The sequence below is a fragment of the Aptenodytes patagonicus genome, chromosome 7, assembly GCF_965638725.1.
Source record: "Aptenodytes patagonicus chromosome 7, bAptPat1.pri.cur, whole genome shotgun sequence".
Taxonomy (NCBI): Eukaryota; Metazoa; Chordata; class Aves; order Sphenisciformes; family Spheniscidae; genus Aptenodytes; species Aptenodytes patagonicus.
Window position 1 is genome coordinate 48,274,489 of NC_134955.1, and position 12,164 is coordinate 48,286,652.

Here is a 12,164-nt window from a genome sequence, read left to right on the forward strand (position 1 = left end):
TCAGAAGGGAAACATCATTCCCCTCAGTCAGTAGTTACAATAACACCTGTGTGGTATTAGTGGAGCTGCACTACAGACCACAGGGCTGTGCTACGCCACCTGTGTGGGTGATTTGGCATGGGGGCAGCATTCTCCATGATTCAGCAGTGGCTCCAGGTCCCACTTGAGGGATAGAGGGTTGTCCCACCTGGTCCTGTTGTCCAGCTGTCCCAGTTGGTGTGCTGCAGGAAGAGTTCCCGTTCTTTCTCCTCATTTGTAGTTACTTGGGCACTATTCATAACGAACGCTCTTCTTAGAGGTGGCCACATTTCAAGGTGGGTAAAGCAAGCCCTTCCCTGGCTGTCTGGTTTTCTGCAGGACGAGCTGTCGTTAGTATCCCCGTTACCTCTTCTACCACCTCTGCTTATGGGGACAGTTGCCTGTTTGCTGCTTACACTGTGTGTCTGGGGACATGGTTGGAATAATTTATAATGATTGTCTTTTAATTGCTTGTTCAGCACTCCACTGTGGAGCACCGTGCCGCTCTCTGATGGCAGGGAGGGCCGGCGGTGGGATGTCAGGGCGAGGCTGCTGTGTTAGTGCATGGCTAGGGATTGATCCCAGGCCCTGGGGATGTTTGCTTGCTCCTAGGAGGTTTTTAACTTTAATAACATCTCTTGGTGATGAGGAGCAGCGGCATGGAGGGACACAGCAGTGACAGGATGATTTAAACAGCCTTTCTGTGCTGCTTCATCTTCACAGGCATCGCAAATCAGATTAGCATGGGACTGAGGAAAGGAAGAGGGAAGTGGGGGATAGTGTGATGGAGGGAGGGGAAAGGGAACCCATGTTCATTCTGGTAAGCAGATGGACAGGCTGAGTCTCCTCCCACCCCTTCTCCACTGGGTCCTGCTGCCATCCGTGGATGGAAACACCTGAGTCTTCCTCCAAGCCATCTCTCACCCACCCCAGCAGCTCTTTCCATGCCTTCCCTCTGAATGCCTATCTGTCCCTATCTGCTGTCTCACTTTCCTACTCATTACCGGAAACCCCATTCCTACCCACAGGTATTTTCTCTTTTTTATGCCAGGCAAGTTTCCTTAAATAACCCCTCACCCCACAAACACCTTAATGGTGCCCTCTGCATGGATCCTTCCCTGAATGCCCTGGGTCATCCCACAGTAGATGCCAGCAGCCACCCTGTGCATTTGTCAGTGTGAGGAGCTGCAGGAGCTCTGCATGGGGACATCGGCACATACCAGACCCTCACTCCCCACAGTGTCGGCACGCAGCGGCTGCCTCCCCTCCCCGGCAGGCACCCTGCTGTGGGTGGCAGTGTGTGACCATCTCCTGTCTCCTCACAGATCTCGCGCAACCTGGGGAGGCTCTACAGCGAAATGATCTTTGTGAATGGCTTTGTGCACTGTGACCCGCACCCAGGCAATGTGCTAGTGAAGAAATGCCCAGCCTCTGGCAAGGCCCACATTATCCTCCTGGACCATGGGCTCTACCAGGTACGTAGCTATGGGGGGCTTCCAGGGCCTTGTGAGGCTGCTTGTGGGCGTCAGGCTGAAAGAGCACACCCAGCTGCAGCCTTGACCCCCTAAGTCCATATGAATACATTTTTCCTATTACTTCCATAACCCTCCAAGGATATTTCCTGGCTCTGAAATGGGGAATAGGGCACAGCTAGGGGGCACAAGGCTTTCCCCATAGTTCCCTGTCCTCCGTGAACTTCTGGGGGCCATGTCTCCCTCCCCAGGTGCTGAGCGAGTCATTCCGCATGGACTACTGCCGCCTTTGGCAGGCCCTCATCAAGGCTGATATGAAGAGGGTGCAGAAGTACAGCCGGCGGCTCGGGGCAGGGGATTTGTACCCTCTCTTCGCGTGCATGCTGACTGCCAGGTCCTGGGAGTCTGTCAACAGGGGCATTGACCGGTTGCCAGTCTCAGCCAGCGAGGTAGGTCCTGTGTACCCTTCCCTATCTTGTGCCCTTCTCTGTGGGTACCTTTCTTTGTTGTAAGCACTTGCACCGCTGATATCGCAGCAATGCTGGGCAATCCCTGGCAGCTCTGTAGCAAATTCTGCATTGATAGCTGAGCTAGAAAAAGCCACGACTCCTTCTGCAATGTGTTTTATAGTGGCTGAACTTAATTTCCCAGTTTCACTTGTCATGGGCTGCTTAAATTTTGTATAATATTTTAATGGCTAAGTGTTCACAGGTTCTGGCAGGGGAAACATTTGTAGATCAGCCTTTTCTTAAAAAAGTGTTGAATACAGCTGTGCAGGGAACCATCAAGGAGGGTAGGTTAAGGTAGAGGAGACATAAAGGCTTAGCGGGAAGACATGAGAAGGATAATGCATTATTGCTATTCATGCAAATGACTATCAGCACTGATACAAACTCCTAAAAACCCTTGGAAATTACCTCCCAATCAGAAACCCTATTAACTTGGAGTCAAGGTTGCTTAACTGCAGATCCTGTCAACTTAGTCACTACAAATCTAGGAAATTGCCACTTACATTCTCCACCCTTTCCTATCCACACATGCTGGGATCCTCCTCACGCCTCCTCGCACTTCTGACATGCACACACTGCCTTGAGAGTAGTAGCAGCCCCTGCCAACTGTGCTGTTTTTAGAGATGAGCATATAGTGGTGTGATTTCAGCCAATGGATTACTGTCTGTAGGTAAAAACATGTTGTATCCTATGGTTTGTTTTCATCTGCATGCATTTGTAGTAGAGAGGATGAAATTAATTTAAGTAGCATTATAATATTGTCCTGTGAAACTCTCTTCTGGAAATTCCTTCGGGTTGGCATTTCATTTTGATGGATGTGGCAGAATTTGCTGCACTGGTTTGCCATTATCCATAGCACTGAGTAGGTCAGATACCTTGGGTAGCGGACGCCCCCCCCGCCCAGTAATTTGATTGCTTCCTACTTGAGTTAATTTTCTGCATATCAGAAATAATATAGTGACTGTCTAGCAGGTCTGTGCTTGATCTGTGAGTTCCAGAGCCAGTAGCTCCAGAAAAAAATTCAGAGGCACCAAAGTGAATTGGCACAGAGCTGGCTCCAATACTGCAAGGCCAGTGTTGAATCTGAGCTAGTAAGCAATGTTTATCCTGAACTGGCTTGTGAAGGTTATGCCAGAGGTGTAACTGCAGCCGCATGGTGCCTTGTGTGGGCTAATGAACTTTATCATTGAGTTGAATTGCGTGTATGGAGCCAGGTCGTTGTCTTTGCCTACGTGACACAATGCTGAAACTGGATAATCCTGCAGCAGATAATGGGGAGCTGAGTAGATTTGCTGTGGCATTAGGAAATGAGCCGCTGCTTGCCCTTTTTTTAGAGGTGAATTTGAAAGATTGTATCAGCAGTGAAAGCTGAGCACTGTGTAGGCAGGTACCATCAGCACAGAGCTCCAGGGAGTGTGCTTGAGGATGCATCGACATGAGAGTAGCCTGTGAGACAAGGAAGCAACCCTCCTGAAACAAAATCTTATCTGTAGTGCTGTGTCCAGTCTGGGGCACCGCATCTCAAGAAAGGTTTGATGAAACTGGGGCGAGTCCAGTAGGAAGCTACAAGAACTAGTGGTCAAGCAGATGCTACCAATGAGGTAAGTCTGAGCAAGTTAGGGCAGAAAAAGTCTAGAAAAGCATGGGTCGAGAAGAGTTGTAGTAGTGATTTTCAAATCTGTTAAAGACTGCTGCAAACAGGACAAGAAGTAATGGGTTTAAATTCAGCTAAGGAGATTGGGGTTAAACATGAGAAAAGCCGGATCTAACGGCGAGGCCAGTGAAACGCTGATGCGGATGGTCTGGGGAGGCTGTGAGTCACATCACTGGACAGTTTTAGGAGCAGGCTAGGCGAATGTGTGAGGATTGCCATAGAGGTAGTTGTTCCTGCCTTAAGCCAAGGCCAGGCAGCTGACCGCTCAGGGTGGCTGCTAGCCTCATCTCATCTGATTTTATGATTATGTTTTGCTGCATCCTGCAGCAGCCTCAGTGATTGCAGCCAAGGGGCTTTTCTCAGGTCCTGTGGCATAGCTCATTTCTTTCTCTGTGCACAGGCTTCACCCTTGACAGAAAACGACAGTTCTGATGACAGATCATGTGGTTGTTTTGTGATGTGGACAAGCAGCTGGAGCTAAAAACAAAAAGAAAAGAAATAGAAAAGAAAACCTATGTGTAGAAAATAAAGTAGGCTCTGCAGTGATGCTGGCTAGGATAAGGGATAAGAGATAATCAGGGAGGAATCTTCTGCCAACAAATAATGGAACAAAACATTTAACATTTAGGAGAGCCAAGCATCTTCTTGCTGAAGCTTTGTGTATTTGGTCAGTGATGGAGGCAGGAGGACATAAAGATTTATTTGTCAGCAGCAAAGCAACCATGGTGGTATGTGAGCTGTATACATCTCTGACCATCACGACCTGCACACTCGATTTGTGCAGGTCTGTTCCTTTATAATAAGTCTGAAGTTCACAAAGAGTGAGTGTGAGATCCCATATCATGAAATACAGGCCGGCTGTCCCTCATTCCAGAGGAGAGAAGGTTTTAGAGCTGTCCTTTCCCTTTCCCACAAAGGAGCCTCCCTCCTGTAAGAAGTCATTTACTGCCCTCTGCATGTGTCCTGCTAGATTCTGGAGATTTCAGATGTTCCAGGGACTTCTATTTGGATTTGCTGATTCATGTCATGGCCTCTGTAGCAAGAGGTAGGGACACGGTTATGCGTATGGGATCAGCTCCACACCACACTGTCCTACATTTACTGGGATGGTGGGGGAACTCTCAGATCTAAAAAGAGGCAGAAGAGTGGGGGCTGGCTGCCTTGCATGCTATGGTGGCTCATGTTTGGAGGGGAGCCCATCTTAAGTGGCTCAGGCTGTAGCCCATCATTTATCACTGGGATCTTACCATGGGCAGTGTATTTGTTGGAAGCTGAGGAACCAAGGAACATGAAGGATCACTCTGTGTCTGCCTTGGTCTTACACTCTTTCCTTAAGCGTCTGCTACTGGCTGCTGCCAGACAGGATATGGGTCTAGATAGACCCTTAGTCTGACAGATGACAGTTTTTGATCTTTTGGGTTAGCATGACGCTTAACTGCGTAATGCTTTCTCACCTCTGCTGAGTTGTGTTGAGGACAAAGGACTAAACTAGGTCTTGGAAATGGCTTCATCAGTATAGCATAAAGCCACCAGTTGCATGGCACAGCAAGACAAGGAGCAGCCTGGTTGTCCTTGCAGCATGCCTCCACCTTCCTGAGCAGTCCTGTGCTACCTGCAGCTCTGCCAGTTTTGGGGCTGGTGAGGTGAGACTCAGTCAGAAGGCTGCAAGGGCAGTTAGGAGACATGATTGCTGCGGGCTGCCTGGGGCCAAGAACTGAGATAGCAGCAAGTGCCCTGTTCTCCTGAGAGGCTATTAATTCTGCCAGTGAGGGAACAGGGCCTTATCTCACTGAGGGGCAGGTGGGATATGGCAAAAGTGATCTGTGACTGTGCTGTGAGTGCTTGGGACAACCAGGTGTCTGCAGGGAAGCAGGACAAAGAGCTCTTTAGCTTCTGGCCTAGAGTTATGGCCTGGAAAAACACTGTCTCCTCCTGCCAGATCTCAGATGCGTCTGGACCTGGGTTTCTCATGTACACTCTCTCCTTTCTCTCTGATATGACCTGGCTGGCCGCAGGATGTGGAGATCCGGTCCAACGCTGCTGCTTACCTACCCCAGATCACCCGGCTCCTCAACAATGTCCCCCGCCAGATGCTGCTGCTGCTGAAGACCAATGACTTATTAAGGGGGATTGAGTCAGCCCTGCACACGCGGGCCAGTGCCAGCTCCTTCCTCAACATGTCTCGCTGCTGCATCAGAGCTGTTTCCACGTGAGTCTCTTCTCCAGGCACCAGAGGCCAGACATGGAGCAGCAGGGGCTGGCTGTCCCTGGGAGCCAGGAGCCAGGGGGGATCCCAGGGCCAGCAGGTCAGCCAGGGCCCAGTCCCACAGTAGCTGAGTAAGGTGAGCAGGGCAGACCCTGAGATGGTGGTCAGGTCCAACCAAAAGTCCGTATCATAATGCGGTATCATGGTGACAGGGCAGGTCCAAGGTCAAACCAGAAATTCAATCTGTAGATCAGGTCCAGTGGTTGTCAGGCAGGTCCATGGTGACAAGACAGGGCTGAGGTCAAGCCAAGAGGTCGGTATGTGAGTTGAGGTCCAGGTCAAGGGGCTTCACAGCAGAGCATGAGCTGGGGACCATTACTCCTCCAGTGTAGCTCAGGCAGGGACTGAAGGTGCAGGCCTGAGATTAACTGGAGCTCCTGGGCGGATGAGCAGAGGGTTGGGGGAGGTCCCAGGCTAGTCAGGGCCATTAAGGCTTATTAGAGCCCCCCACTCAGGGCCCTGATGAGGCCTAACTTGACCTTTTGACCTCTTACTCTTAGCTGTGGACCTCTCCCCCTCATTAGCACATCTGCTGTGGTCCTACCCCTGCTCAGTTACACATCTCAGCCTCTGTCTGTGCTGTTCTCACGCCTGTCAGCCTCTCCAGAGGACAGGTCTGGCACCCTGGGGCAGAGGACAGGGATGGAGTTGGAGCCCTTAGGCTAAGGGTTCAGGGTTTGGCCCCTGAAGGGCCTAAGGGGAAGGGCCTTCCTGCCCATTACAGGCATCACGACTGGGAAGTATTTGTGGGTAGGAAAGATCTGGAAGTTCACTGCTGCCAGTTTCTGCAGCCCGATTTAGGGTATAGGGCTGACTGTGAAGATCAGGCTGATGTTTAAAAGCCAGGAACAGGAGTCGTGCAAGTGATTTCCATCTGTGAGTCTTATGAGTCAAGGCACTTCTGCCTCAGATTCCTCCTCCTTGCAGAAGAAATAACAGTTATTTCTGTGGCTGATGAGGGACCTACGAAGCCCAGTTAGCCTCTGCTTCTAAAGAAAGGTGGAGAATTACTTTTCCTGGAATCAGTGTGTCAGGACTGCTGGACTCTTACGAGTGTGGTGCCAGGAAGGGCTATAGGGATGTGCACCTGTCCCTGTTAGCTGAAGTGAAGCTGGGCATAGAAGCAGAGGATGCCATGGCCCAGGGTCACTACGTGCAGTGGGGAGAGAACCGGGCTGACAAAGGAGCAGGCTGTCTCTTCTGCCAGATTCGTGCTAGGAAGGCGGACCCCAGCTCCTCAGGAACATTACTTGGAGAAAATCCCTACTCCCAGGGGTCCCCACTGATGGTGATTCTCCAGAGGTGGGACCTTTCCCTCCCCTGGGGAGGATCAGTTGTACTGAAGATGTAGGACAGACCTCCTTCCTGCTGGGCTGCATCCTGCTGGATCTAATGCAGCTGTTTCTCTCATTCTAGGTATCAGAGGAGCAAGAGTCACTCGCTTTACAGGAGGGCCCAGATCTCACTCACAGAAGCCCTGAGCCTGTGGCAGATCAACTTGCATGAACTCTTCCTGTGGCTGAAGGGGTCCCAGCTGGGGAACTGGGTCATTGCTCTCCTGAGCTGGATGCACCATTCCACGTACTGACATGAACTGGTGGGAGAGGCCTGGGTGCTCGCTCCCTCCCTTCTGCACTCCCCTGCACATTTGCCTTTCTGACTGTTTTTGTCTATTCTGTGGGCTATTTTTGGGTCTTGTTCCACGTTACACACTGCACTGTCCTTGCCTGTTACAGCATTAGCTTTCTCTGTGGCGCTGAGAGGTGGAGTTGGTACCGGAGCTCTGCCATTTCATGGTTTAGGAAAAGGAGGTGTAGGATACCATGTGTCAGGAAGGGCAGGGTACTTTCTTTCCCCATCTGAGCGGGGGAAATTCCACTCAGATTCCAGTGGGACTGCACTGGAAGCAAAAGCCTCTCCTTGGCTCTTTCTTAAACAATCTTACAGAATTTAAGAGAATCCCAACCCTGCCTAGAATGCCCCAAAACATTTCTCAGAGAGACGTGGTAAGTTCCTTGAAAATCCAATTGGGTTTATATTAGTTTTTGCAGTCTCCTTAGTCTGATTTCTGTTGAGGTGTGCAGAGAGTTTCTCAGAGGAGTGAGACCTTGTGGAGAGCTGGCACTAGGGCTTCCTCTCCCAGCACCAGAGAAAGGGGACCCTAATGGTGAGGGTGGTGGACTGGGAGTCTGGCTTTCTGAGGTTTGTCTCCAGTCCTGTCAGCAAGTGCCTCTGTGTTTTTGGACTTTTCCTGGCTTGTTTCCTTGCAGGTGAAATGGGGGAAGGGGACAGTGGTCCTGCCTCTTTTCTGAAATTCAGGGAAGGCAGGGAGGAATGACAACTCAGGGCTCTGAAACTGCTGGTAATGTATGTGTACTGTACAGTACTGCCACACAGCAAAATAAATGTGTTGTATCAAAGACCTTTGCGGGAGGGATGCCTGGCTGCGCACTCAGGGTGACGTTTGAGCCTCTAACCTCAGTCCTGTTTCCATTTCTCCACTGAGTGATGCCAGGCAGCGCTGTTAACTCCTTGCAAGCAAATGAAATGGCCTCTTGGTCTTTCCTCTTTCCAAGAGGTTTGTTCCACATCTGGGTCTTCTGGTGCTGTGTCAGATGTGTGTTGGAATGGGGTGGAGGAGCGGGTGTCATTCTGCTGGGAGGACACACCACTCCTTGCCACCCAGATCCGCGCTGAGCCTGCCACCTCCCTGCCTGTGGGAGCATGCTGCAGGATATCTGTGAGACGTCACCATCCCCATGCCACGCACTGAGCATTTTGCCTTGTCACTGCCTGTGACGTTTCACTGCTCCTGCCTCAGACGAAAACCTGCCACTTGCTCGGTGGTGCAAGTGACAGGTCTGATGGCTCTGACTCTGCAGCTGTGGGACGGCTACCAGGAAGTCTCACTCAGAGGCCTCCTTTATGTGAGATGTATTTGGGATCCTGGGAGACATCCCTGCTGCTTGTGAGGATTCCTGTAGCCAGGAAGGGTGGATGGATGGAGGTGACTGCTCAGATCATTTCAGCTTTCTCATAAACTGTCTAGGTGAAAGGGGACACGCAGGACAGGATGGGAACGTCCCCCTACTGCCAGCAAGCTTGCTAAGCTGAGGGTTGTTACTCAGGTACCAGGCTGTGTCTGAGAGCAAGCCACAAGAAGAGCATGTGCTCTTCCAGTTTGCATGCAGTTTCCCAGCTTGCACGGGTGCGAGACCCCACCTTGCAGTGAGTCCATCTGCATGGGAAGGGAAGCAGCGGGCAGAGTGTGGGTGAGTGCATGTGTCAGTGCTTGAGGAACCGATTCTCTTGCTGGCTGTGTGGGAGAGGGAAGGGATGTAATCCAGAAAAGGTACCTGGCTGCAGGTGTGCTTGGGCATTATAAGTTAGTGACTACAGAAGCGTGGCTTATGACAGTGACTGCGTGTATGTGCAAGCGTGTAGGCACAGCTGGCTGGCTCAGGACTGTCAAGAAGTGGTGTGTGATTGGCAGAGTTGTGGATGGGGAATTACTAAACGTGGGTTTTTAGTCTCCTGTGCAGTCAGTCATCTGACCCTGGCATTAGCTCTCTGAGCCCTTCCTACTATGGGGACAGCAGCAGGAGTGATGTGCTCTTCCATCTTTGCTAAGAGCAAAAAAAGAAACCCTGGCCTGGTAAGACTGAATGTCCTTGTAAAGCTTGTCCCCAACCCGTGCAATGACAGATCAGAGATTCCCCTGACTTCTGGGTTGTGTGATGATGTCAGGGAATGGAGTGGTGGTGATTGCAGCGACGAGACTCCTGAGTCAACAAGGAGTCATAGGGGCCCTGGTCTATTGGTCCTGCGACCTGTATCTGAGTAATCTTTGCTCATGTGAGCAGTCTGGCTGAATCAGTGCCTCGCTTAGGCACTTATAGCTTGTAGGCTGGCCAGTGTAGGTGGGTCTGTCTTGTTCTCCTCAGAAGTAGAGCTCTGCTCAAAAAAATTGGCCTAGTGCACCCAGTGAAGTCCAGGAGACCCTCTAGCAATGGTCACCAGTTGCACATCCTCATCTTGTAGCTGCCCGTGCAAATGACTTTGCTTTTCCATGTCTGGATATACCGACCAGAGCACTGTCTGCGTCTCACCAACATCTGTGCATGAAAGCTCATCCCACAGTGACACCCTGGTTGTATCCCTCATTTCCAGAGGATCCCATGTCATGGAGAGGCTCCTCGCAGCTGACATTCGCATTGACTGCCAAGCCCCCAGCCTGCTCTCAGCCACCATGTCTGTGCTTTCACCCCTCCGAAATCCAGCCATGCGACTGCTAGTCCTGCTGCCTGAGGAAGGTGCTGGCTCTGAAAGTGGTAGGGAACCAGCAGCCCCTCAGACTGTTGTTTTTGGCAGCATGCAGCAGGCAGAGAGCGGGGTGTATTTGGAAGAGCTTTGTCTATTGACATTAGTCTCTGCTGGGAGGCCGCGTGCTTCAGTGTTAGCAGTGGGACTCCTCTGTCAGTTGTGCTCCGCTCTCACCCTTCCCACAGTCAATCAATGAGACTTGCCTGAGGAAAGAACAAGCAAACACACAGAGTTTGACCCTTTAACATTCCTGCCTTGTCTTTTTGCTGAAAGCTCTCAAAGGTGAATGTGTTAAAAGGGTTTTGAAAAGACACTTTCTCATCCCAATTTGTGGTTGTCATACATGGGTAACCGAGATCTGCTCTGTGCACTTGGCCTCTCCTTCCAACCTGCCTTTACTGGTGTTTGCACTACCAGCAAACACAGCCTCTGCTGCTCTGCCTGCAGTCGGCACCCGAGCTGCTGTCTGCCTGGCTTCAGCTGCAAGCGAACTGGAGTTTGGTGCTAAATGTCAGCCTGGCAGCAGATTCCTGAGCCCACTGACTCTTCCTCGGGACTGACAAGTTGGGGGGGTTAGAGCTGGGGCCAGAGATGCAAAACTGATAGGCAACTTTCAGCTCCCGTAATATGAAATACTATGTTGTAAGCTTGTAGCATCTCCCATCCTAAAGGCTTTTGGTACTCTCAGACGTGCTGGGGAGCCAGCAGTCATTTCATCTAGCATTTAAATGTACCATCATTAGGTTGGCTGGAGGTGGAAAATGGGGCAGTCAGGGTAAATGATACTGCCATGCAAAACTATGCAGGAATTTAGGGTATGAATTGAACAGGCTTTTTTCATATCCAGCTGAAGAAAAAGCCAGAGAGCACATTAGTCCAGGCTAAACACCATAGCCTTTACCTAGCACATCCAGTGAACTTTAATGATGACAAGTGGGTGGCATATAGATTTGCAGATCAAGGCTGCATGGTGCCCTTTGCCATTTCACAGGGGCATACGAACCTCGTGCAGTTGCAGCGTAGAAGCTTGCCAAATGAATCACTCCCTGCTTCCCATAGCAAATGAACCGTGACCAGCACGCAGCCTGGCCAGCGCCAAAGTCATTCCCCTCACAAATGACTCCCCTTGGGTCACCGGGGCTGCCTTCCAACGCATCGCTTGGCAGGGCTCTTCCCCCCCTACCACTGCGTCTCTCCGTGTCCCCCTGGCACCCCTCTCCCCCCCGTACCCTGAGTCTAAAGGGGTGCAGGCAGGCTGCCGGGTCCTGGAGCATGCAAGGAGCCATCACGCAACGGTAGGCTGTGCCAGGACACCTGGCATTCAGGTGGGAGCGGAGAGAGGGATGTCTGGAGGGGCGCAGCCCTCAGGGCAGCCAGTGCCTTCCCCCTTTGTTCCCTGACAACTGGATGGCTGGAAAGGGGGGTGTGGTGGGTTGACCCTGGCTGGATGCCAGGTGCCTGCCAAAGCCGCTCTATCACTCCCTTCCTCAGCTGGACAGGGGAGCAAAAATGTAACGAAAGGCTCGTGGGTTGAGATAAGGACAGGGAGAGATCATTCACCAATTACTGTCATCGGCAAAACAGACTTGACGAAAAAAAAAATTAATTTATTACCAATCAAATCAGACTAGGATAACAAGAACTAAAACCTAAATCTTAAAAACACCTTCCCCCCACCCCTCCCTTCTTCCCAGGCTTAACTTCACTCCCGAATTCTCTACCTCCTCCCCCCCAGCGGCACAGGGGGGTGGGGAATGGTGGTTGTGGCCAGTTCATCACACGTTGTCTCTGCCGCTCCTTCCTCCTCAGGGGGAGGACTCCTCACTCTCTTCACCTGCTCCAGCGTGGGGTCCCTCCCACGGGAGACAGTCCTCCACAAACTTCTCCAACACGAGTCCTTCCCACGGGCTGCAGTTCTTCAT

General features: G+C 51.3%; 1 protein-coding gene across 3 annotated transcripts in view; it reads left to right on the plus strand.

Moving 5' to 3' along the window:
- The window catches only part of ADCK1 (aarF domain containing kinase 1), an 80,527-nt gene extending 71,916 nt beyond the window's left edge, over nt 1–8,611 (plus strand). For all 3 annotated transcript variants that reach the window (XM_076345191.1, XM_076345193.1, XM_076345192.1), the window contains 4 exons: nt 1,344–1,493; nt 1,742–1,939; nt 5,669–5,862; nt 7,336–8,611. In XM_076345191.1, coding sequence (XP_076201306.1) covers nt 1,344–1,493; nt 1,742–1,939; nt 5,669–5,862; nt 7,336–7,507 — 714 coding nt within the window. In that variant the 3' untranslated portion in view covers nt 7,508–8,611. The remainder of the gene's footprint in view (nt 1–1,343; nt 1,494–1,741; nt 1,940–5,668; nt 5,863–7,335) is intronic.
- Nucleotides 8,612–12,164: the final 3,553 nt, after the last annotated feature.